The 27,526-nt window shown below is 36.3% G+C and overlaps 1 protein-coding gene across 8 annotated transcripts in view; it reads left to right on the top strand.

The window, feature by feature from the left end:
• LOC116177299 (serine/threonine-protein kinase NLK) overlaps nt 1-27,526 on the top strand; it is an 87,291-nt gene that overhangs the window by 13,271 nt on the left and 46,494 nt on the right. The window contains exons 1-2 of one of the 8 annotated variants that reach the window (XM_031496239.1): nt 12,101-12,225; nt 13,409-13,440. The exons of the other annotated variants lie outside the window; for them this stretch is intronic. Of the exons in view, the coding sequence (XP_031352099.1) occupies nt 12,148-12,225; nt 13,409-13,440 (110 nt within the window). The 5' untranslated portion in view covers nt 12,101-12,147. Of the gene's footprint in view, nt 1-12,100; nt 12,226-13,408; nt 13,441-27,526 lie in introns of those variants that run through there. 8 annotated transcript variants of the gene reach the window in all.

Here is a 27,526-nt window from a genome sequence, read left to right as displayed (position 1 = left end):
CAACGATCAAATCACAACCTTCGTCAAGCGATGTAAGCAGTGCGCTGAAAACGCAAAATCGCCTATTAAAGAAGTTTTACACCCATGGCCGAAACCTGAAGCACCGTGGCAACGATTGCACATCGATTTTGCAGGTCCAATGGAAGGTGACTACTTCCTTGTCGTAGTGGATGCTTTTAGCAGTTGGCCGGAGGTCATTCGGATGCGTTCAACCACGGCGGAGAAAACGGTCAAGGCAATGGCTGAAATATTCGCTCACTGGGGTCCTTGCAAAACGATCGTTTCGGACAACGGACCACAATTCATATCAGAAACTTTTAAAAAATTTTGTATGGCGGAAGGCATTCAGCACATCACCTCAGCTGCTGATCATCCACAGTCGAACGGAAGGGCGGAAAAGTTCGTTGACACTCTCAAGACGGCTTTGCGAAAACTTGAAGGGACGGATGGTGGCATCGACTCTCATCTTAGGATCTTCCTGAGCAGCTATCGCCGAACTCCATCTAATGCGTTCAACAATAAATCACCGTTTGAACTCATGACGGGACGCAAAATGCCTTCGAAATTCGATCTTTTGCTCGAACGGTCAGACGGAAAAGGTGATCCTAATGTAAAGGCTCAACAGTTCAACAGACACCACGGAGCGAAAGCACGAACATTCGGCATCGGAGAGACAGTTTACTATCAGATGCACCATGGCAATGACTGGATGTGGCATCCAGGAGTTATCCTAAAGCAACTGGGAGAAACAAATTTCCTAATCAACGTGAAGGACCGAATCATTAAGGCGCACAAGAATCAACTGCAACGACGAGTGTCACCAATTCATCAGGACAATGAAACCGATCATTACGACTACTTTGATTGTAATTCCTATTCGTGTCAGAACAATCAGATCCTTGAAAGCCCTCTTCCACAAGATGATCCAAACGAAAGCCGCATGACAAGCTCATTCGACGATGCCGATGGAGAATTCTCAGAAGAAGAAGTACAAATTCAGCCATACGTCAACGATCGCCCACATCGCACTACAGCAGGAAAACTGCCCGAAAAATACAAAGACTTCGTGATGGCAGTCCTGGCCAAGCATGCATAACCTGGAGTCCTGGACATTTCATCTTAGTGGGGAGGAGTGATGTAGATGTAACACACCTAATACAAGTAGGCGGCTCTGATTTTGGATGACAGTTGGAATTATGTAAAACGTATATAAACACGCGTTTTCCGTTCTCTTAAATAATAAAGTATTCTAATAAACTGTAATTACTCTTGACTTGTTCTACGAATACTTCATTCACTAATTTTTGTTTGTTATAATAATAATAAGAAGAAGAAATTGGACATATCTAACAATTGAATGAACCTCATTGCAATAATTCACCGGGGAATCCTCAACACCATAAACAAGGTCCTTAGTTATGTCATCGGGGAAATCCATGGCTTACTATTATACCTACAATTTAAAAAAATCAATGTCGTGATACATCAATGTAATCAGGAAAAAGAATTGACGTTAAGGTATACAGGGTGTTGCATTTAAAAAATACCAACTTACGGTCAAAGCTCGCAAAAGGTGGTCAAAACATTTTTTCCTACACCACTGGATTCTACGCAAAATACCTAAAATAGGCAGTTTTTACGGTTTTTCTATCTTACATGTAGCAATCCCAAAAAGTTTACTTTTCTTTTTCGCCCTGTATCTCAGAATCAAACGTACCTAGATTGATTCTGTTTGTGATATTACAAGTTTCACAAAAAAAGTGACACAGGGTCTCTATCTTTAAAAATAGCAGAGATACAATGCAGTCTCAACCAAAATAGGACACACTGTACAATTAAAATTTAAATATAATAGATTTTGTGATTTTTGACTCGAAACTTTACTAGTCGGCGACTGATAAAGTTCCAGGATGTAATTTCAGGTGATTTTTTTATCTTGTTGAGGAGAAACTGTGCCGCTTTGTCTTTATTGCAGCCGATGGTGCATAATGGAGCTTTTTTTGTGAAATCGTTTAATCGAGACAAATTAGAATTCGAGAACATTTTAGAACGTGCTAGGTCTTTAATCATTAGTAACTTACTAATTTAATTAGTGTGCCTTGTTAATTAACGTATTATACGAGACATCCCAGCTCACGGTATAATCATCGAAAAGAGAAAAAAAATCTCTATCAAATGAGCCTAATCAAAAGGTGCACTGCCATTTAAAAAAATTCAATTGTTTTTCGTTACTCATTTGTTTTCTGAAATAAAAACAATTGAATTCTGCCTTATTATGGGAAATCAAATGTTAAACAACCTTCATATATACAAATTTTGTATACATTCGATATTTACCGAGATATATACTGTATTCCATACATAATGGGCACCCTGTATAATTTTTTATTTTTCTCTGGTGCAGTTTTCTTAATTATTTACTGTATATGATTATGAAATAAATATAAATAAAACCGCTGAAGGTAGGCAGGTCTAAACAATATTTTCTTAAAATTTGTTATAACGTGTGCATGGTTTAAACATTTATTTTACATATGCGTATTATAAGGAAATGAGAATTTGGGATAATTAAAGGTCAACGATATTCATTCATTCATTGAACAGAAAATGCCATAATTAAAACAGATTTATGTAAATAATTTAAAAAATATACGTAATTGTGTCAAAAATGCAATTTTTGATGTTGGTGGGGCCGTGGGGGGTTTTATATTACATTCAGTTCTACCGGTTATCTAACAAAATTAATGCTTCTATCATGGGAGATTAATTTTTTATTACTAAGTAAATTACGCCACTCATTCAAGTGGATTAAGTGCAGATATTGTGTGTTTCAATTACAACAGTAAGGATTGGTGGTTCTGAATAATTTTTAGTTCGTGGAATTACTAACAGTTCTTTGCGCTAACGTTTTTCCGTTTACGTTGAATCATCGCCTCGTGAAATTGGACATTAATCAGATTTTGTTACAAAAATGCTTATTCTATCTGTTGTACATCTGGTTATTTTTGCAATTCATTATTTTCGCGTAGTCTGCGGTCGGTAAAAAACAGATTATCCAGAAAATGAAAATCGAGCTAATGGCAGCCTGTTATTGAAAAATAAAAAACTCGAAATTGAGGTAATTTAACCACGACGACCATCTGGTGCGACAAAATTTGATCCCGCCGTAATTTTGCAACAATAATGTCACGGAAAGTCAATGTACGCCAGGAAAAAAAGCACATGCCTTACATTCTTTTAGTCACTTTATTGCCCCTCTTGCTTCAAATATTTTGAGTAACAGTCTTGCTAATTAAATCAACAGTACACGCGAGTTTTATCAACGAAATCGGTTACGCTTTCGCAATTTTGGGATAATTGCAAACGTTGTCATGAATAGATCTTAATTTCAATGAGGCTCTCGATGATTACGGTAAAAACATAGGTCAAATCGTTGCTTAATAACGCGCGGCTTGAATTTACATGGCAAATACGACAATTACCGGCTAATTTTTTTCATTTGACCTTATTAAAAGGAAAAGGTTAACGGGGACGTAGTATTAAACAAATCCATCAGGACCGTCGAGTTAATGTGGTTGACAGGTATAGGTGAATCTATTATCAAACGTCTATATAAGGAGCGTGTGTGTAATTTTTATTTAATAAGACCTTTGAAGTAATGTCTCGCTTTGACATTTGTTCCGTTTAAATTAAATTGGAAAAATACTACGCGCGTTTTCCCTTCTATTATTAAGCCCATTGTCACTTATGGCTTGTGAAGTAAGAATTTATTAGGGAGCCAACGCTGCAGGTTGATTGTTGGCAGTTGTAACGCTTAGCCTCTTTCGCAAGGTGGTTAGATCTATTTCCTACAAGCTTAAAGGACAATTGTGTACAGAAGCCTTGCGAAAAATTTCCGACGAAGGTGAACAATCATGAATAATGTATGACGACGTCATTAATTGATTGAATTGTGAAGATGACGAATTATAATTGCTCGCTCCCAGAAAGAGCCTTTTTTTCATTTCGCAAATCAGAAAAAGCATTTCGCAATACGCCCATGTGTACAACCTACCCATGCGCCATTAATCTTTAATGTGCTGGATGCATTGTTGTGCAATTTTATAATTTATTATCCGTGCAATTCAAAATACCGTTTTTGAGCGAGCGAACAAAGAAGGTGCATAGTAAAATGTTTCAGTGTCTCGGGAATTTTAGCTCCCGGAAATCTGAGCGACAAAGTATTCACGATACCGGAAAGGAAATTAGGAAACATACTTTATGCTATCACTCAGATAGGAAGGACTACTTTGGGTATGAGATTGGTTAAATGGGGGGTTAAATGGTTGCGCAATCAAACGTCTAAGAAGATGCCGTTTAGTAATCCCTGAACATTTTTTTTGTTTTTTGAAATACAGTACAACCTCGATAATCCGAATACACGCTAGTCCGAAATCGCGATAGTCCGAAATAATTTCGTTCCTTGTAACAACGATGACACCCCTGAAGACGTTGAAAAGAATAAAGTGTATTTCTTAATGCTTGTGTCCAAATTTATTATTTTCACTAGTTTCGCGATAATCCGCCACAAAAAAAATGTGCCAAATTCTTGACCGCACAGCTTTCTAGCTGAAACCAAAAATTCAATAAAAAGTGCATAAGTTTCTATTTGAAAACATAAAGTTTACATTTACAACATTAAGCCCTACACTTGATCCTGAAGGGACAGTTATGTGAAAATATGCATGGCATCACCGCATCACTCAATGGGCCCCTCCATAATATGAAGAATATTTTATATAAATCATTTTCACCACCCGCACGTTAGTAATAGACGTATTAAGTACATTGGGGTAACAAATGCCCCCCCCCCCCCATTTTTTTGATTCACGTTTTAAATCACCCGGAATCCGAGTGAAACAAAATCTCGATGATGTCGGTCTGTCTGTTTGTACCTACTCTCATTTCTGGCTAAACGGTTGAACGGATTGGAACCAAATTTGGTACACTTATTCCCAAAACCTGAGGTAGAAAACTTTATAGGACGAAAAAAATGCTGATGCCGAAAGGAAAAAGCGTCTTTTTCTTCGAGTTTATCGTATTTAAACAGAACTCCCTTTGATTTTTGAAAAACTTCAACATCCAAATCCAAATTCCAACTGACGAACGTTAGATTCCGCACGTATACACTCAATTTTACGAGATAAAGTTTAATTTAATTCCAAACATTTTTTTGCAATGGTTAAAATAAACAGGTTATCTCCGAAACACTTATTTTATCTCACAAATAATAGGAAAACCTAAAAAATTAACTTGAACTGTCACATTGGGGCTAATAAGCAACTTGATAACAAATAAAAATTAGAACAATTTTATAAACTTAGAATTCCAAGAAATGCCTTAACGTTTAATAGAAAATAAACAAATATAAACCTTGACGTGGTGACTTGACGAACGCACCATAGCAATTTCAATAGTACTTTTTAATTTCCGAGACGAATTGGGGTGTAGCTGAGGGGGTAGCTGTCATTTATTTTGTGAGCTGCGACTACCAGTTTCCTAATCTTGTATTTCAATGTTACATAATAAATTTATACACAGGGTGTCCTATTTATCTTGAGACAGTGGATTATTATGGAAATTAGCGGGGATATCAAAAAATGATTTATATATTATCATGAGTCATTACCTACCATAAGGAACGATATGTTCTATACATGGCGAATTAATAAAATTATTATTATCATTTATTTTAAACTCTTCTTCAAATGGAGGGCCCATTTAATGATGCTATGCACGTTATCACTAACTGTCCCTTAAGGGTGCCTATATAGGCACATTCTCATTCTACATCCGAAAATAATAAACTTTCGTGGGAAACGTTTTTTCCATACACTTATTACCACATTTTGAATGCGGCCTTTTAAAAGCGCTGTTTTTGGTTTGAGCTAGGAAGCTTTTCTGAGGTCCCACAAGCCAGCAGAGCCATTTTAGAAAAATGAAGGATGAAATACATCAGAATTATAGGTTGATTATAGGCCCTTTTTGGACACTTGAACAAATTTTCAGGCGGCATCCTTTAAAGAAAAAAACTATGGCTCTGCTGGCTAAAGACGAAGCTAGCTGATCAGTTGTGAGATTTGCTTCGAAGGCGAAAAATTCAGATCACAAAATTATAGGCTATTTATAGGCTTTTTTTAGACACTACAACAAATTTTCAGGCGGCATCCTTTAAACAAAAAAACTATTCTTTTGCTTCTTCATATCACTCGAACGGATGGCGCTGCAGGCCTGAAATTTGAAGCAGAAGGGGACACAATGATAGCAGCATAAGCAGAATGGGGTTTGGATGATTCTACTACCAAAGTGTCAACTTCCCTCACCCCTACTCCGCTACACAAACTTCTAAATGGTGCTATTGATTGTCCTGAAATTCTTAGTTTGGTGGATTTTTATGTTCCTAGGACTACATGCGTCACCAGAAATATACCTACCAGCCTTCAGAATTAAACAATTTTCGAGCAATGTGTCTAGGAATAATCCTTTAACAAGAATTTGGTCCGATGCAAACTATTTTTGGAAATTGCCGTGGTTTAATCTGTTTAATTCTGATTATCAGGCTTATAAAATTAAGCTCAAACGTAATATTGATTGTGTGATTTCTAGTTTTCTATTTGTATTGTCTTTTAGCGAAGGTTTATTAGGTTGAAAATCAATTTATGTTAAATTAGCTAAGAACATGTTTTTTTTGTGGTATTTAATGTAACAGGTGAATTCCGTAAATATATTATTATTATTATTATCCAAAAAGTATCTAATATCTTCAACGTCATAGATATAAACTACGAATTATAACAGCAAATAATTGCCTTTGCTCAATAGTTGTCATTAAAGGCCTTGATTAACCTTTTTTTGTAACAATTCGTGTGGTAACTATAGTTTCCAGAGGGGGCACTAGGTTTAACTGATCGGCAACAGGCCACCCCTTGGTTAAGCGCCTGGGTACATTCTTTAAAACTCGATTTATTTAAGGATTTTACTGAATCCTGATCAGTTATCAGATGGTCCATACTCTTTACTCCAATAGAAACCATTATGCTCTTACGTACTCTTCTGAATCTGTTACTAGCACACATAATTTTCCGAAATAGTTTTTGTCTGCAAGTGCAAGAACTCTCACGGCATAATTAAAATGATTTATTGCATTCCCCTAGTGAAAAATCTAATTAGTTAAATTAAATACTCTAAATATGGAAACCGATAATTAGCATTAGCGCAAAGGAAAAACCTGAAAATGTGGAAGAGGAAGTTATGTTCACCAGGCAGACTGTGAGAAAACCGTTGCAGAATCTCCACTTCCCAGGTGCGCCAACGAAATTTAAATAATAACCGAATTGCAACAAAATCCGAGTTCAACAGGTATTGAATAAAAACGCGGGTGTTCGTTAAGTGCGGGGCAGGTGGATGCTCCGTACACCTGCAGTATACAGGATGTCAATCTGCACAACGGTTTTTTGATTTTTTTTTATCACCACCATCTGCCATGATTTATACAAGGTAACTTTCACTACATACGCGTATCGATCATTAATAATTAAGTGTTCGAGCTCTAAATACATATCTAAGATTGCATTGTATTGTAACCTGAAAACTCGGTACACTGTAACCGTGTGAAAGTCTAAATATAGGAATAAAGCGAGTAGCGGTAAGCATTGAATGATTATCCACGCTGACATAAGTCGAACGGTGTCAGTGGGTCAAACATCTTCCTGAGAATATTTGTACTTGGGGTTTCCTTTTACAAAATCACGCGAACAATTTTCAAAAATCATTACGTCCACCCCCTTTTGGCGCGTTTCCGCTCGGCATCGCACATTTACCAGATAGAAAGTAGAAAATCGTTTTTTTCCAAAGTTGCACAGCAAGATCCGTTGCTGCAAAACCTATTTATATAAATGCAAATTGCGTGGGTACGTAACAGTTATAAATCTATGCCATCGCTGCTCTACAATAAAAAATCTTTTTAATTTCGAATAATTAGAAAATGACTAGCGAAAGTGTAATATGTGTCGATTACAAAATTTAATAAAATTAGGTTTATGGCCTACTTTGTTTCCGTTTGCTCATCGCTCTTTTCGCTTACCTCACCACGTTTTTCTTTAAGTTTAGTAATCCGCGGCTATTGTGCAACCCCGCAATGAAACAAAAAAAAATGTGTGGGTCGACCCGTTTGTAAACACAAAGCGGCGACAACTATTGATTGCACCTCGGATAATTAGAACGAAAAATTTTCCGGAACAGGAATAGAAAATGGTACCAGACACCTTGACTTATTACAACACATGATACATGACTTTCCCTATCGGTTGCAGAAAACAACTTTCAATAAAAAAAACACACACATTTATTTCTAACTGGGTTTTGGCCTACATTTCGCCGAGCGAGTTACACTCATTGTTCACTTTTTGATAATTCTCGAAAGGATAATCAAGAGTGGGTTATTCCGAATTCTGTCAGTAGGACCAACGGTGAATGTCGTACGCAGTTGCAACTTTACCGTTATTAGGTTACTCACCCATTTCTTCTTAAAGCCGAAGAAAAATCCCATGGACGAGTTTTGCTCCCAATTTGCTTTGCGTTATCAGTAGGTAACGCACTTATTATAGCAATTATTTCCGGTCCAAATTTAAACTGCGATCATTTATCGCTTCGCGGACTTTCGGCATTTTTCTCATTCGCGATTTTGGGTTAATGTAATTTAAAAGATGCAATTTTAATGCTGAAATTTACATTTGCAGTAATAATACCGTAACAGAGTCCTCATTATTTATTTGTGTTACGCCGCGAACGCTCTTTTTGAAGATTTGAATAAATTATTGCAATAGAACTACTTTCAATTTCTCGAGCGCATTGTCAATTTCGAATCTGACGTTTACCTTCTAAACGTCATTTACAACACGATGCAATTGAATTACTATTTCTAATTTTTGCGATTATTTTCCTTTTTTTACAATGCAAGTTATGCAAATTGCCTCTATTTTCTATTACCTTTGTGTTATGTAATATTTTTGTATTCATTTACTTTCTTATTATTGCTTTTTAAGCACTTTGTAAGTGTGCTACATTTGGCGAAGGAAGTTAATAATTTAACATATTAAATAGAGAGGGGGAAACTACCTCTGCTATTTTGCAATAATTTGCTTTTCAAGTATATTTCCCTATATTTCCTAAACATTACCTCGCATTTCCTCTTACTACCTCAACATTTTTCACTCGATTTGAGGTCGTATTTATCAGAAATGGCTTCGTATTATCTGGATTTTTGCCACATAATTCCTAATATTGTCCATATTCCTTCATATTTCCCCGTATTAGCTCATATTTCTTCTGAGTTCCCCTTATTTCCTCAAATGCTCCCATAATTCTATGAGGAGCTGAGGGGATTATGCGGAAAACTAATGCGAATACGTCTCTGAAAATTTGGGACTATTTTTATTTTGGGACTATTTTTATTTTTAAGATTTATTTAAACAGGACACCTTACGTAACAACTGTTAAATTCAATTAATTTCTCTACAAAATTGTTTTTTTTCTTCGATTGGTTCAGCTAAAGTGGCAAGAGGACGCCCATTATTTATCCTTAGTGAGTATTCCGACGCACATACTATTTAAGGTAGTGCCTTGTTAATTGGTGGCTGGAAAGTAGGGTTCGGACAAAAAAAATGAATGTAATAATACGCATTGGACGAACGTATTTTTTCACCACCCTCCTCTTATAACAGGTGGTCCACAAACAAAGCACAGCCAAACAGAAGTACATACGGATAATATATGACACAAGCCTTCCCCCCTTATATTTATCTTTTTTTTTAACTTCACTAATAATCACTTCTGCATCGATGTTGGAAGTGCCATAAAACGCGCTTCAATTTGCGTATATAGCAAAAGTTTATTGAAAAATCACGAAACATTCTCGAGAATTCTTGAATAAGCAGATCACATTTCGCGGAAAGAACGCGGCACATCCGACTAATATCGACAGACTCCACGTCTCTGGATTTTTAGAATATTCGCTGCACTACTAATTTTAGATATATATCTACATCTGTAATTATACAAACGTACCCTATTTTTTGTATACAATCCATTGACGAACAGAATATAATGTTTGTTAATGTTTTATTCTCGGTTTTATTGTAGTCTCTTGTTTGAGTTTTCATAAAATTGCAGAAACACGTGGTTTAGTATATAAAAATTGCCATTTTGTGACATTAGCTTGAAATTTTGACAGATCTATGACGTTATCCGTCGGTACCAAAAATATGTTTTTCACCCGCATTGAACTTTTTTATTTATTGCACTGTTTATGTAGTGTGAATGTGTTTTTGCGCATTGGTTTGAAATGCTTACTATAGATGTTGCTAGTAAGGCAAACATATCGCATGTTGTAAAAATTAGATGTGCGCATGCGCAGTAACTTTATAGACATTTCTTTGAAATTTTAACCATATAGATGCTTCTAGTAAAGAAAACATAGCGCTTCCTTTGGGAAGTACGGATCCGAGTACGGATTAGTGCTTCAAAAATGCGTTACTCCCCTAATCCTGTGTTTACACGAGGCCAGTAAGTAGACCAATAGCCATCCAGTTCATTGAAACACTGGTGTGAGTGGTGTGAGGGCATAAATACAGTGTTTCACCCTCGGTTTCACCAATTATGTAGTTGTGACTAATTCAATCGAGGCATGGGATGTGACGAGAGAGAGGGGGGACATTTATTTATTTATTTAAATTAAAATGGATGTTGAGAAGAGATTCAGGCGGTGTATCATCTTAGTTGCTGAACTGGTTCCACAAACATCTCTTTGTCGTTATAGTTATACTTATACTATGCAACGAGTAAAACCAAACTATGTAGTTTTGATCTCTTTCCTGGAATAAAAGACTACCCTTTATGCAAGTCAGCTAACTGTTCCCTTTCAAGTGTTACATAAGGGCCATGCTACGAGATGGTCCTTTGAAAGTTTCTCTCGCTTGGGGACAATCTAACATCAAGTTCTACCTAGCCCTGTGTGGGGTTTGAGTGTCTTGGGTTATTAAGTTGTAAGAAAATATACAAGTGATAACGTCAACTTTTTTTTTTAAAACATTCTGTATTATGTGTTGTAAAATTCCTCCGTTAGATGTCGCCTGTTGTGGTCCGCATCCTTTGGAATTAAATCCCCCTCAATCAGAAGTGATGATAGCACCCCACTTTGGGGACATCCTCTCAGAACTGTGGACCTCAGTGTTACGGCGCCCTGAATTACGGGAGCTGCACAATCCAGCATCGTACGACTTCTGTCATATCATGATGGCGACTCCCTTATAAAGCTTCCATCGTTTTGCTCTGCCGCTTAATAAATGCATTCACATATCTATCAGGTAAATTTAACTAAAATATAGCACTTGACCTTGATTTTTACTAAAAACAATTCTCGGACTAGCAAACGCAGATCTAAATGTCAAAAAAAAAAATTTGTATTGTTTTAAACGTACGAAAATGTCGAAAAGTGTTTTTCCTATCTCGAGTTGAGATGCTCCATTTACCACAATTTACGGTGCGAAAAATTAACTGTAAAGAACATTAACAATGGGATGTTAGTTAACTTTTGTTGCAGCATTTCGCAATATTGAATTTTGAACACTATTGTTTACCATTATAAAGGATTACCTTTAGCAAGTACCAACACAATTCTCTCAATTAAAATTAATGGTAGATGACGATGTTTAAATGCTTTTATGATGGTAATAATAGCTCAGTTGTTCAAACTCTAGTGGCAAGGTGCGATTTCTGCGTGTGTTAATTAGTAACTCGGGAGAGTGATTGATTATTATTTAAATAACAGGAAATGTAGAAAGTTTGCACCTATGATAAATCGGGAAACGTAACATTCACGGAATGGCCGACCAGATTTCTCCCCCTTCGGAAGTGATCAGCAAAAGGGAGGCAGAACGGACTGGAAATTTGTTGACCATTCTTTTTTCATCGACTGTGAACCGTTACAGAAAAACGGGACAACTTTGTAAAACGACAGTGTGAGATCGCAGGCGATTTAGTGGAATGTTATGCGTTCAGTTTCAGGTTACGGTCCCATGTGAAATATGAATCACGAAGTCCATCGAGTGGATGGAATATGAGAGTGTAGTTTCAAAGGCGTTACGCATTAAACAATTTTCCCTTCAATCAACCAAAAATATTTATTGTGTAATTTGAGCTTTGATATTTGAACATTTTTGGGGGCCGGCTTAGAATTGTAGAATTTTTAAAAAATAATTTATGGTTCTGGGTTCGTTCGAACTCCTATTGAAACTTCTTTACAAGATGTTAAAATGCATACCGGAAATGAGAGACAGCCTGATATCATCGATGATTTGTTTGATTCGGATTCTTAGTGCTTTAAAACGTCAAAAAGTGGGTTCTCTTATTTACCCCAATGCAATACCTCCCATACTAACGTGCGAGTGGTAAAAATTATCGAGTATGTCGAACTAATTATAGAATTACTAATTTTTTAAAGGGTAAATTTCATTTTTGTCCGAGTCCGGGACGGAACGATAAAAATAGGGGGTTATAAACAATAGTCTTGAAGCATTTTTGCCTAGAAAAGATATCAGTTTCAGGGGATGATTTATTGTGGTTTATCTGCACCTGCATAAGCAAGGCGAATTGGGGTGTAGCGGATATCTTTTGTTGCGGTAAACTTTGCGACAAACAGTTCCGTAATCTTATGTTTAACGGTAATGGCAAAAATATTCTGATACACATGAAACAATATTAAAACAAAAATCGCTGCAAGAAACAGAATCTTACAAACCTTGTTTAGATATAATACCCAGCACGACGGCGGTCGATATTTAACAATTAAAATAATCTTAAATCTTAAAGTACTTACAGTACAAAACACATTTTTGTACCCTCTAATAATTCAGATTCCGAAAAAACTGCTGGAACGTAGAAATATGGAACTTTTTAGGGGAATTTTTTTTCTCGAAAAATTTCCCTAAAAAGTTCCAATTTGTTGTGGATGCGTTGGGAGTATATACAATGAAGGGCTGCTAAGTGTAAGAACAACAATAAATAATATTAAAGTAGGTACTATACCCCATTTCAATTTGTTTAATGATTTTATGCAAAGGGTGGTGAAATAATGAAAAATGCAACAGTTTTTTCTGTGAAAAGTCGATTCATTATTTGATAGCAAGTCATAGCGTGTACTCACGAACACCGTGTAGAAAATTACATTTCATAGACAACGGTGGCCCTAATCATAACAATCGGAGGCCATCGATTTGTTAAAATGTGAAAGCAATTTTTAATTATTACGGAAATTTGTAATTAAAATTGTGCTGGACGTAAAAATGCTAACATTCTTTTTTTTTTGTTGCAGGTAAGTCGACGAACTTTGGTCTTTCACGTTCGGTAAGCAAAAAGTCCAACCCTCCAAAGAGCGCGATAATATTTTGGGGGGAAACGTTAGTGATGCGAATTTATGCAGTGACTGCATGCATATTTCTGTTAGGGCCGTAGAGAAACGGAGAGGAAATTTCGTTTTATTTAGGTCCATTCGGTCTGAAGTTGTCTGCGACTGGGAAGCTGGGAATGAGAGAGGAAGGGACCCAGACCGGTAAAACCGGAGGGTGCGACGCCCTTAAAAGACTAAAGGGCATCAAGCAACTTTTAAGTCGTCGCGCGGTGCGGCTATGAAAATATCGATCCCTTTACGAAAACTATTCTGAAGCGCTGACGATTTGCAATTAAACCATTACGTTAAAATTTTTTGCGAGTTTCCCATCGATAGACGTTTTTTTTTATTTGGTCTCCGAGGGGAGAAAAGAAACGGTAAAAAGCGTCCTTTGGTTGTTTTATGATCGATGCCCCAAAAGTAAATTTAATGACATTTCTCACTACCCATATCAAATTTGATGTATCGGTATCTATATTGAATCGATAAATGTAGTTTCACATTTAATAACATTTAATGACCTGCCCAAATATGTACGTCTCGACTCATAAGTCATAATTACAAACAGATTTAGATAAAATGAAGGCGACCAGTCACCGTTCTGAGAGTCGAAGTTATTTTTCCTTGCACTTCCAGACTACAATAATTAATTATTCTCGGCTATAGACTGTCATAGATATCGAACAATTATCAAGCGATATATTAATCTGAACATAAACACCGAGCTGAAATGTATTTACAATTTACATATTTTTAGATGGAATAATCATCATGCAACGATTTAGTGTCATTCAATTAGAGTGCGCCATTTAATCCCCCCGATCATATCAACAGCGAAAAACTATTGAGTACACCACACCTCAACTCCCTTTACAATTAAGGTCCGCGCACTGTTCACCACCCTGTATAACAGTAAAAGCATAAGAACTCAAAGGTCTTTTAAATAGTATAGTAATCGTATGTCCTAACTTGCTTCGTTTTGTAGATACAGTTTAAAAATTTTTTTTACAAAATCGGTTTTTTGATCATTATTCAAAAACCTTTCAGCCGATTTAAATAAAATTGGGTAGGCTTATTTGTCGTCATAAGGGCCTTTTTTTGGTGGGAATAAATTAAATAAAAACTGATTTTTTAAAAACTTTTGCACCATGTATCTAGAAAATGAAGCAAATTAGGACATACGATTATATGAAAAACATTTCTTATTTTTGGTTGCTAAGTATGCCCTTAAAATCTTTGCACTCAATTTTAAATCACCCTGTATAATCACCTATAGCGGTATGACCGATTCTCATACCTAGGAAATATACACGTAGCCGATCTCCAAGCCTCCCTTCCCCCCCCTGATGAAAGCTGATGTTGCTTTCGAACGATGCATGAATGATCCAATGCTGCCACTTCATCTTTTTTGTTCCCTGTACCAAAGATTGCCTTACGCACCGACGCTGCTAACACTGCTATCGGTGCAGTTCGGAGCAATTCCTAGGGTAGACTACCCTTTGGCGTATTAATTCAAAACTTCCAAAATTGCGGTGATAAGAACCCAATCTATTTTTGTAAAACTGCAGTTCGATCTTCATTGAATCAATCGTGTTTCTACCTCGGCTTATATCAGAAATCGTATGTTTATCAGAAAAAGTCACCCTGTGTAAGTCGGTATTATGCAAACAAATCGTAATAATCAAATGACATTATCTTTTAAGCTCTGATAAATTCAATAAAAATTAAATGGAGACTGGTTCAAAAATACGCTCGGGCCCTTCCATTTTGTTTTTGGATTGCGCCTCTTTCAACACAAAATGTAGGTATACAGGGTGCCCCAAAAAAGCGTGTCAGAAAAAATAGTTTTCCTTAAATAGACATACCCGTATATTATTGCATTTTCGGATTCTCCAGAAAATTCTAGAATATTTCATGTAAATGTCCTATACCGATCTTGAACTGTTTACGGAATATTTACGTGACGTAATTAGGAATATTTCTCCAGAAACCGTTGAAAATGTACAGCAGGAATTTATTGATCGTTTGAGGCGGACACTCCCAGAATTTGCTAAAATAATTATTTATGAATCGATTTATGTTGCAATAAATGTTATTTGAATATTCATCAATTCATGAACAGTTGAAGATAGGTATAGGACATAGGACATTCACATGAAACATGCCTAGCAATTTCTGCAGAATCCGAAAATGCGTTAATATACGCGAGTATTTCTATTTAAGAAAAAAACATATTTTTCTGCCCAAGTTTGTGGTTTATGTAAACAAATAAGTTTATACAGAGTGTTTCCCAATATGATGTACATACATACAGTAGGGGCTAATTTTTTGGCTTATTTTGTAACTAAAAGTTCATATGCAGGTTGTATCAAATTTCGTAAGTACAGAGATCTCGGTTATTAGCATAGATAGAGAGTTGGTTAAATGGACAAAAATGATTCTCAAGTTATCCCTAAATAAAATAAAAAACAAAATTTACACCCTCTCTGGGATATTTAAAAACTGAAAAGACTTTCTTTAGGGAACTGTTTCTGTTCTTTTAGATGATGGAAATGAGGTCATCTGATTTCAAAAATGTATAATATGTTTACAAAAAACTCAAATTAAGTTAAGATATTTGACAAAAGCAATATTCATGAATCGAACTTCTTTAATAAAAAACCTGAATTTAACTTACTCTTTAAATATCTCCCCAAACAACGATTTTAAAGCCAAAAATCAACAACGTCAATTATGGTATTTTTCGCCAGATTTAGGAATCTTTAGAATAGGGGTAAATTTTGTTTCTTGATTTTCTTAAGGCTCTTATGCTAATAAGCGAGACCTTTGTACTTAACACGAAATTTGATACAAGCTATATATTTGAGATTCTATTAAAAAATTGTGAAGTAAATAGGATTTATCCATTCATTTGCATGTTATTACCGCATCGTTATAGCTAATTTCACAAGAAATTTCCAAATATGGTTGGTTGTCCCTAACTCGCCACCTCATTCTGAATGTCTTCGATTTTTGAGTTTTTTCGACTAAAATATTTGAGTAAAGCTGTATCTTACTGAACCCACCCTCCCTATATCGCTTGAATCGTAGTTTTGCCCCACTTTTGCGATTTTCGAGAGGAAGGGAAATTGTATTTTTTAAAAAGAACTTCGTCCGAGACCTGTCACGCACGTTTGGGACTCCGACGGTCAATTCTCACTCAACAAAATGTTCCTTTCATGTAATTTCCAAAATCCACCCCGCTTTTGTTACATTTTTTACCTGTTTAAAGTTATCTCATTCCATAATTTGACACTAGAACCGGATTGCCAAACGTTACCCTTTTTTTTTTAGTATAATTTGCGGTTCCACTTACAAATTCTTTTTGTCGTACATCCTGTATTAGGTGTAATTGGATTCCTATTACATCATTTTCAAATTTTATTTAGATTAAGCACACAAATTCGAGCCGAAATTATAGTTATTTGTAGCAATAATTATAAATATATATTTCTGAAAATGGAACGCGATAATCCAATTTAAATTCAAATCGAAATCGTTTATGGCAGTCCGATTTCGATTATTTTCAGTGGGAGAACATTGAACTATAGGCGCAGTTCGGTAATTATAATGGCGTACTTTTTATACGCGTTTCGAAGCTATATGGGATGTATTACAAAATTTACTAATAGCGTAGTTAGAGAAAACTAAAATATTTACTAAAACTGGTTCTTCTACTACTTACAGCCTTTCGCTTCACAAAACCGGCGCTACAAATAAAATGTAATTGTATATTAGACTAACCGCGTTCAGCGACCTAAGATAGCGTGTTTGCTCGACCAAACCGACGCCATATCTTTCATTTTTACAATCAACCTTGCGGACGAGCCCTTTCCTTCGCGTTGGGATGCTCCCCGTAACACTTTTCCAAATGGGCCTTGATTGCCATGGCAGAAGTATTGGGAACGTGTTAAATGGAGTCGCACTAGTTGTTTGCCCGGTCGTGCACAATAAGCGCTTCGGAAGGGGTTACTTAATCTACCTCAAACAGTTTTGGCAAAAGAAACTTTCAGTTGAAAAACGTGCGTACTACTTTTTATTTTTAGCAATTGCGAGTGTAGGTATCAAAATTTAAACATTAAATATTTGTGTTCCATTTGAAGTGTTGTGAGTTTTAGAAGGGAATTTGGCAATAGCGCAAGATGCACTTGCCGTGTCTGTTTTCAATCCCACTACATTGCAACAAATCGACTGCAAACGTTTATATTCCAAAAATAATATAATGGTTTTTATCATTATCATTAACATCGTTTTGCTACCTATGGTATGTCCATCTGGAACAAATTTACTCAGTGGCGATACTGTCAAATTAAATCGAATTTATGAACTAGCAACCTTACTGTTTCTCAACCTCCATCAACAAACCTCGGAAGATTGTTTGCTTCCATAGACTGATCCTCTGATCAGTTTATGGTAGGTTGTACTTGTACAGGGTGGCCAAATAAGAATGGGAGGTATTGTATCTGGGAACGTGTCCATCGTAGAGGCTTGCGGTAAAAAAATTTATTACTAAAACGGCGACGAGAAAAACGTGGCAATGGCCGCTAGGGGGCGTAACTGCAATCTGGAATCTAAAAAAGTGAGTTTTCTGGGAATTCCGCTATATTAACCTAACAAAAAAATGTTCGGTCTTTGAAGTTGACGATAATCTGAACCTTTTGTGTTTGACAATTTTTCCTGTATCTCTAAAAATGAAGTGGTGGGGAGTATTCAAATGTTTCCGTAAAGAACACCATGTATCTTCGAAACGACTGAGCCGATTTTAACAAACTCACGTTAATTGAAAAGAGTTATTCTTCGGTTACAAATATTATAATATTTGAAGTTTTGTTAGTTTCTCATATAGGCGCTTGAGGACTTTTTTCGACATTCTGACAGAAATGGTTAATTTTCTCAAAAAAATTAAATGCACTGGTTCGATTTTTTTTTCATAAAAAAGTAGCTAAATGATGCCTAAACAAACTCGCGAAAACCAAAAGGGAAGCAAAACCCACGAACTCCATTTTTATTGATAAACCTTTTTTTTAATAACAATAATAAATAAATTGGGTGCTATTCACAAATCACGGTATATAAAATCAGTCGTTATTCATACTATTGAGTGTCCTTGCAATGCCCACATTAAGTGAAAATGAGAAATTCTATTTAACTATTGTTGCATAATGCTTTCTGTACAACAAAATTAGTTCACCCATTTATTCCTCTCTCAAGCTTTTTATTTGAAAATTTGTTATTGAAGATTGGGGATTAGGTTAAATGAGCAAAGTTTTAACTAACACTCCGTTTAGAGTTCATTCCGGGGGTCCATTAAAAGCTATTTACAAAAAATCAAAAAATTACTTACCTAATTAGAAATATTATGAAAAAAGTTTAATACTTAATTACCGACATACTTTTTAAAGGGGTATATCATATTGAAATTTTACGTAATTAATAAACGATGTCATATTATGAACAAAGAATACATTTAATTTAATTATTTTTGTATTTTAATGAAGTAGGCCGAAGTAATTGTTTTAATCAATTTAGGAATTAATTATTTATCGTTAAATAAAGAATAATGATGATCTATAATTGAATTATTAATTTTATCATAAATCCTAGTTACTCGAGAGGCAACTTGATTAAAATGTAAAAATAATTAATGTTACCAGTATTTTTGTTTCATTACTACATGTAATATCTTACATCATTAAAAAGAGAATCAAAAACTTTCAATAATCACGTAAAAATCGACTATGGCGGCTATTTCAAACAATCTCAGTGACCACAATCTTATTGTCACATTTTTTAATTTCTCCGACCAAGTGAAAAACGTTTATATTGTAACGTAAATTGGATTACGCGGTTTAATTTATTTACAATTAAGTAACAATTAAAATATAACAGTCTTAAAATGGATTATTATTTATCACTTAGAATTTATAACATAACACAAGCGCATCGAAATTGGAACTCATCCACACGCGCTTCAATTTGCTTATACCGTCATCTGATGTAATTATTTTCATTGTTTTGTTGCCTCGAATAGATTTTGTTTTTTTTTAATTCATCACAGACTACTTGATTAAAATAAAAAACCGTTGATATAACTGCTGTCTTATTTTTAATCTTATGCCATAATAGCTCGTTGAAAAGAGAATTAAAAAGTCCATCATGTAATCTAAAAATCCAATATGGCGCCTATATAACTTTAGGAAGTTGGTAAATGTTCCTCAAAAGTAGCCATTTTGAATTTTTTTAACATCAATTTTAAATGAAGCGTATCAAAGACAGTAACTTTTATGTAAAACTTTTTTTTATATCTCTTATACTTTAGACGATATAAGACATTCAAGGAAATGACCAATTTTAGTTTTTTGAATTTACGTCGAACCTAGTGGACATTTTGAATTTCTACAAGGACATTTTTAATAAGCATCTAAAAAGCTATGTCGTCCGCGTATCCCTGTGTATACGCTCCATCCTCCTTCAGACTGCGGAGGAGCCCGTCTAGTAACCGATGAGCTCATCCCCGTCGTCCCCGATTGAGGATATAATGACCCTGCTTCCGAGCATTGCGCGGATACATCCTATGGTTGACCCATCAGTGCCACAGCCTACCTGCCGCATGGAATGTGGATCTTCCAAATCCACAGAAGGTCCTCTATGATCCTCCAGGTCGGCAGTTTACAGCTGTCCTGGTATGACGCTGTTATGGTGTCGCTTACTAATGCGGTCGCCTCTTGCACCTGCCCTGCTTTCCGACAGAGGAAAGGTGGTCCATTCAACCCTCCTGACAGTTTCGCCACATAGCTGATAGCACTTCCAGTCAGTAAATCGGGGATTCCGTTCCATTATGTACTCGTGCTCGAAATGGGAAGATACTTATTTGCCCTCCTCAACTATTATCTCCATTTTGTAGAACGCCTGAAGATGACTTCGTGTCGAAACATGTAGTCTTCCTTTTATACTTAATAAATTATACGGGAACGGTTTTGAGTCCGTCTGTGCAACTTTATATTATATATTTATTTATTTATTTATTTATTTATTTATAATATATTTATATTGAAAAGGAGCCCAACGTCAGATCGATAACCTCCTGTCTCCGCGCTGTGACGAAGATAGGGACTCCTCCCCTCTTTAAAATAGTCAAATCAGTTGTTTGCAAGTACTCCAGAAGGTGGTCGGTCCTCCTTTTGCATCACAGCCAACCACAAGAGGGATCCCACTATTTCGACAGTACTCTATCAAGTCAGCAAGTCAGCCAGCTCCCTGGGAGGCCGAGTCGTACGGGAGACCACCAAGTGCCTGCTCCTTCTGCCATCTTTCATCTGAAGTCTTAGAGCTACGAGATCTCTGAAACAGAAATCATTACTTACATAAGACTCAATTTGTCTATCGAGATAAATGCAAGTCCTAGGGTTCAGTTGGCTGTCCCTGTTATAATAAAGAGATCTCCATCTAGCCTAGACCGCTTACCCGTCCCTTGTATGAGGCCTACCCCTGTCTGCTTTACAGTAAGTTGACGACCTATTAAATAGGTCACCCCTGATCGGAGCCAAGAACCGTCACACTAGCCAAAAGCTCGACATGTTAGTTAACTTTTGAGGGTGCCGGGAGTAATCCCGACGGCCCTTTGAGGCCGATACTAAGAGATTCAGCCCCCTCCGTCGCAACGGCACTGGGTCCCGCTGCTCCTGTGGAGCCGCAGCTGAAGCACTCGCTTTCGTCACAGTTTTAGCCCAGACGAGCCACTAATCGTCACTAGAGGGAGGGGTGAATATTCCAAGGGAGGTGCAAGTTTTGTGGCCCCACGAAAAAAAAATCACAGAAAATGAACTTTCACTGTCAGTGGCGGATCCAGGGAAACTTTTCAGCCCAGCCCCAGCTCGTGCTCTAATCGATTTGGCAGCTTTGCTTTTGCTTGTAATGTTACATGGAACGATTTGCCAAACAAGCACGGTGCATTCGAAGTGGGAGTCCAAAATGTGGGTGACGAAGTTGTTAAAAATAGGATGTTCCTTTCTCGATTTTAGTCGAAAAAACTGAATCCTCGAAGAGATTCAGAATGAGGTGGCGAACACTCCCCTATAATCCCAGTTGAGCTTCTGTTACCATTTATTTGAAAATATCCGTGTGAAGCTAGCGACAACCACCCAGCAATAGATTTGGAATATTTCTTGTAAATGATACGGTAATTAATAACATGCAAATGATTGGATAAATCCGAGGATAAATCCTATCACGAGTGATTAGGCGGCAATCATATCAAATATTCACATTGCTATTAATATGGAAATGTCATCCCTTAAAAAATCAATAAAATTTATATATACAAATATACAAGGTGTTCCTAAATATGACTAGGTGAGTGATTAATTCTTTGGCGAGTTTATACAAACACCGTCCGTCAGTCCGTTAACGCTACGTTGTCGATCTACAGGGTGTTATAATTTCACGCTTTTTAAGTGAATATATTTCCGGATCATTTTACTACGCAACTTTTTCCTAATTTACCCCACCATGTATCTCTTATGGTTTCCGATTTCCTCATGCTGTTCATTTTTATCTTGAACACACTGTTTATAAAGTAGTGGTAGCGCGCTGATCTGCGCCGCAAAATAAAAATTATTTTCTATTGAGCCTTACAACCTACATCAGACGCACACTTCCTTTCTTTTTCTTGAATTTGTACGTGCTTTAATGAACCAAAGTATCCAATAAAATGAAACCTTTAATTTTTTGGGATTTTGACGAACGCAAGAAAACCGTGCTTCCGAATCACTTTTTATGGTTTGAGAGTTCTAACGCTATGCATCTCTTATACGACGTGGAAAAAAGGAAACTGCACAATTTACTGTTTGGTACATTGGCACTTACATTATTTCGACAAGAGGAATTGGAGATGTTTCTGTCAAAAAAGGTTTAAAAATAGGTACTGGCAAATTAAAAAAATTAAAATTGAGAAGAATTAAAGATTAAAAAATGGAAAATACAAAAAAGTTCAAAAAGTTCCATTCCCTTTGCACATGCCTACTACCAAGAAGATTTTCTGATATTGAGATAAAATTAACAAATGAACGTTCACGGATCGAAGCCTTCACCTCGTTACACGCGACTAATCAACAAAAGGTTTAGTAAGAGACATATGTGGCTCAAGTTAATAAGTAAAGTGAGAGTGTCTTAATTAGAGACGCCTTCGAAAATAATCAACTTTTAGTGAATCTTGCGTTCAAATCACGTAACCGATACTAATTGGACGGGTCATCGCAAACAAATTCACATTTGTTTGGTTTACGTGATGTTTCCGATAGGTGCCCTTTCGAATCGCAATTAATTATTCGGCGGAATTTATTGGTATGCAAAATTGCTCTAATTTAGACGCGCATTTTATTAAAAAAAAATGAAGGGTACGTAAATAATTGAAAGTGAATTGTTTTCCATCAGGGGCGGACAAGGTTGGTGGGTACGATGCACTGATGATGTAGGGTAAATGATGATCGGTAGCCGAACTGGTCTAGACGGTCGCCTTGAACAGACAAAGACCCTTTCGAGTTGCCCTGCTAGGCAGTGGCGTGCGTGCCGCGAGGATCAATAGCACCATACTCCTTTATAGGTTCTGTCTGCTTCAAATCCTCAACTTTTGGATAGTTTGTGCAACCTTTTAATCGAACGTTCACCCAGCGCTCGCGCTCGCTTTGCATGTGGATTATTATTACCCAATCTTAAAAGCAGACTTAAAACGCCATAAACTACAAAAAAGGCATTCCGAAGGATCTTTAAACCTTGTTGTTATTGTATTGGCGTTCTGCGGGTCGATCAACTTAACGAAGGATAATAGAATTCTTCGATGAAAATATGCATAAGACACGAACGTTTTCGGTGAATGAATTTCGTACAAATTATTATCTACGCTGTAATTGCAGTTGTCGAACGAATCTTTTTGCACAGCATCATCCAACAATTCGATAGATTCACGTACGAAATGAGACAGGCGGATACTTATATTTTGTCTCTTTATATACACGAGGGAAATTTACTCGTGACCTAATAAAGAAGTCGTACATTTCGGAGGAGTTCCGGTATTTCGAGCTTGTATGTTTGTGCACATAATGAATGCACGGGACCTATTAGCCTGGGGAAGGACATCTACTTTATTATGTAGTTCAGCTGATTGATATTTTAGTTGCAAATGTGACTCGCTGGGTATAAATCACATATAATTGCAGATTGATCATAAATTATACAGGATGTGCGAACTACTGCAGTTCCATAGATATTGACCCATGTCATGTTTTATTATTTGTGGGAGATAGAGGGTCACCTTCGTAAAAATTGATCCCTTATTTTAGGAAACTCTGATTGACTCATTTGGAGGGGTATTAAGATTTACTAGGCTATCATTATCAGCGAACAATTGCTGTTGCGACGCATTCTTTCCTTGAAATATGATACGCCTTCTAGACTCTTCAAGAACGTTCCGTGAATTTTTCTAGAAACTTTCCGTTTGCTGTATAATCAAATTGAAGTGTGTCTACAGTTCCAACATCGATGCCGAAGTGATTATTAGTGGTTCGCGCTCGTACGTGATAAATTTACATAAATGTGTATGGAAGACTATTATAAATTCATTAATAATTAATTGTAAGTAGCTGTACATCTGCAAAGTTATAGATTTCGAATAGATGTTCGTCGGTAAGGACAATATGTCATATTCGTAGATCTTAACTTTAAATGCGAATATCACTCCAGAAAAGTAATAGCTCTTTTCAAAAGCGGCGAATGGAGCGTCGAAGGTGGGTAATAATTGGCGATGGGTTAATCATTTCAAATGATTTAAAAAAGATCGACCTAAAGCATACTTTGCTGTGCTCACAATTCATTGGGTTTATCTACGAGACAACCTCAACACCTTAGTATTAAACATGTATCATTTGCAAGTACTGTAATAACCGATGTCCAGCTGAGAAGCGACTGTGCAATTCGAAAACAAAAATCAAAACTTCCACCAAAACCTCGACCAAAACTAACTGAAACCCCATGGCAGATGATCGTCCAGTCTAGTGAGAGGAACTACGTTGTGTTGTGTCGCTCAGAGAATCGATTAAACAAACATAAATAAAAGTTGCCATCTGTCAACCGAGAGTAGCTCTAGGGTCTTCACTGATTACAAGAAAGGAAAAGAGCCTTCCAGTAAATGTATTCACTTACATTCTAACTTCTTTTCGAATTTGCATTTTTCACCTAAACGAATGTAGTTACTAGGGCTGTTACTTAACGGAACCCTACACCAGGATCTCACGGGCAAAGAATATACCTACGTTCATGGTTTAGAGTATTCAAATAACATAAATATTTGGGAGTCATGAAATATAATCACATTTGACACTTATGCAAAAGAGGAATTTGAATTTTGCAGTCGCCTTCACGCGGGCTGTTAAAATATAAAATACATGTGGAAAGTTCCATAACACTCGTAACTACGTACCAAAATCTTCATGATAATGATGGTTAAGCTCAAAATTCGCCAAGAATCAAAACAATTGCGATATAATCTGTAATGTACATGAGAAAGTATTTCGTAAGTGTCATCTCCAGCAAATAAACAAATCTATTCCTGAGTATAATAATACTAACTGAATTGATCTTACTTAAAAACATTGCGGAATCTTAAACAAAAGCCCCTGCAAACTCAAATTTATATTAGCAAAGACCTAATAAATCGACAGCTAATATAATGAAACAATTACGCTATACCCTATGTAATTTCAAAGGAATGTAAACATACCCACCAAAAGCGATCGGCAAATTACTCCTCCAGCAGCTTTCCCTCTCTTGCTCGACTGAAAACCCGTCACGCTCATCCACTTGCGAGCCTTCGTCTTCGAATAATTTGAATTATTAATATTCGCGCCAAGAAATATCCAGTGGCGTAACTTGCGTCTTTCACATTTTAATGAAATGCATAAAAGCGGGACCGGATCAAATTCAAAATTATCAGATATGTAACATCACAGTACCATCTTCCGACGCTCCGTTTTCGAGATATTCACACTTGAAGCTTTGACCTTACCGACGGATGTCTATTGTGGATATCTATCATTTTTCTTTTGCAAGTATCCTCTTCGGGCACTCCGTTTTTGTGATACTTACACATGATGTTTTTTTACCTCACCGACGGATACGTCCTGTCGACTTCTATCATTTTTCGTTTGTGAGTACACCCTCTTCCGACACTCCCTTTTTGAGTTATTCGCATTTGAAGTTTGTGGGTGTCCTCTTTGGACACTCCGTGTTCGAAGTGTTTTCATGCATAACATAAATAATTGATTGATAATAACAAAAATTTATTCTGAAACACATGCAACAATTAGAACAATATTGATGAAAGAAAGAAAAGATTACAAAGCTTATTTGGACTTCGCACGCAGGCGGTCGATAATTAAAAATAATACAAATCTTAAATTGCTTACAGTTTTTTTTTCAATAATCCAAATTACGCGGAAATAATGCGCAATTCTCCGAAACATCTTGTGTCTTGTAGCAGCGATAAGAACACGTACGTTTATTAAATTTCGTCCGATAAAAACTCCTTATTGCAAACGACCAGATGTACCTACATTTTAATACGCAATTTCACGTGTTACAATTAAATACACAACGCTAAATAAACAATTTACAAAATTAAACAAGAAAATAATACGCAATTACAAACAATTCTAAAAGGAAAAATAGACACTGAGATAACAAATTCAAATACAATAAACTAAGTGCTTATCCGTCCCCAGATTTACACTTACTAAATTGAAATATTGTCATATATAGGATGCCCCGTCATTATTTTCGGTGTTTATAACGTCTACAAGCCGTTGTTTACACAAGAATATATACAGAGTGTCCCAACGAAAGAACTATTTATATCTGCATACAGGGTGTTAAGATTGTTTATATGGAATATCACGCTATTATTAGATCGTACGACAGCTTATGTAATTTTGATAATTTAACCGTCTATATCTACAAATGAGAAACTACCGATATTAATTTTGGAAGAACATTACAAAGTAGCTTGAAGAGCATGGGAAATTTCTGCTTTCGCTCATTGAATTTATGTGCGCAATCGAAGTGGTTTTCGCAGATTGATGCAATTGTTTAACTCGGGTTGGAAAAGGTATTATTTGCATAACAATGATACAAAGACAGTACCTAGTAATTTGAAATAGTAAAGGTCTAAGGCATCAACCTTGCGGCACTCCGTTTCTATAACCCCCGCATAAATGGGTTATATTTGCATTTTTACTTTAGGCCGTTTAGAAAGCTGACGTTGAAATTTAACGATTTATACACGCGCTGAGATTTTTCTACGATGCACTCGAGTATGCTAAAAATGAAAAAGACATTGAAACTAAATTTAATTTCAGAGAAGCACAAAATGCACGTGACATGTGTTTTATGCAGCGGTTTTTACGTTCTACACGTGCATTTTGCGTCTATTTTAATCGCATTTGTGACAATTTGTTAGAGAACTCTCCCTACGAGGAAGGCATCGAACCTAGCGCTCTTGCATGACTCATAAAATATGTGCAAAATAAATTTGCATCTTATTGAGCTTCAGTTTAATTTCGTGCTGCATGCCCCTAACTTATTTCGGGAGTATCGCGAGAGAGGGCGCGTTGCCCGCTCAATATAGCAACTCCAGGATATCGAACCCCGACATCCTGCGTACCCTTAAATTATATACAGCATTCAACAAGAAATTGGACCTAAGCCATTACATTAATCAAAAACTTTCGACAAATACAAAACGATCACATTATCCCGCTTTGTAACGAGTCGAAAATTTATGGGCCGATTTTTTGCCGATTTACACTGTATATTCCCGCCGATTCAAATTTGCAGTAGTGACGGATTACACTTTGAAGGTTTCCCGTCTGTCTAGCTGATAAATTTAGCACCGCGACATTGGCTTTTTAAACATGTAATCCCGATTCCTGAATTTATCAATGCTATTTAAATATA

The sequence above is a fragment of the Photinus pyralis genome, unplaced genomic scaffold (genome assembly GCF_008802855.1).
Source record: "Photinus pyralis isolate 1611_PpyrPB1 unplaced genomic scaffold, Ppyr1.3 Ppyr1.4_LG7, whole genome shotgun sequence".
NCBI lineage: Eukaryota > Metazoa > Arthropoda > Insecta > Coleoptera > Lampyridae > Photinus > Photinus pyralis.
Note: the sequence above shows the minus strand (reverse complement) of the source record. Positions and strands in the feature narration are given on the sequence as shown.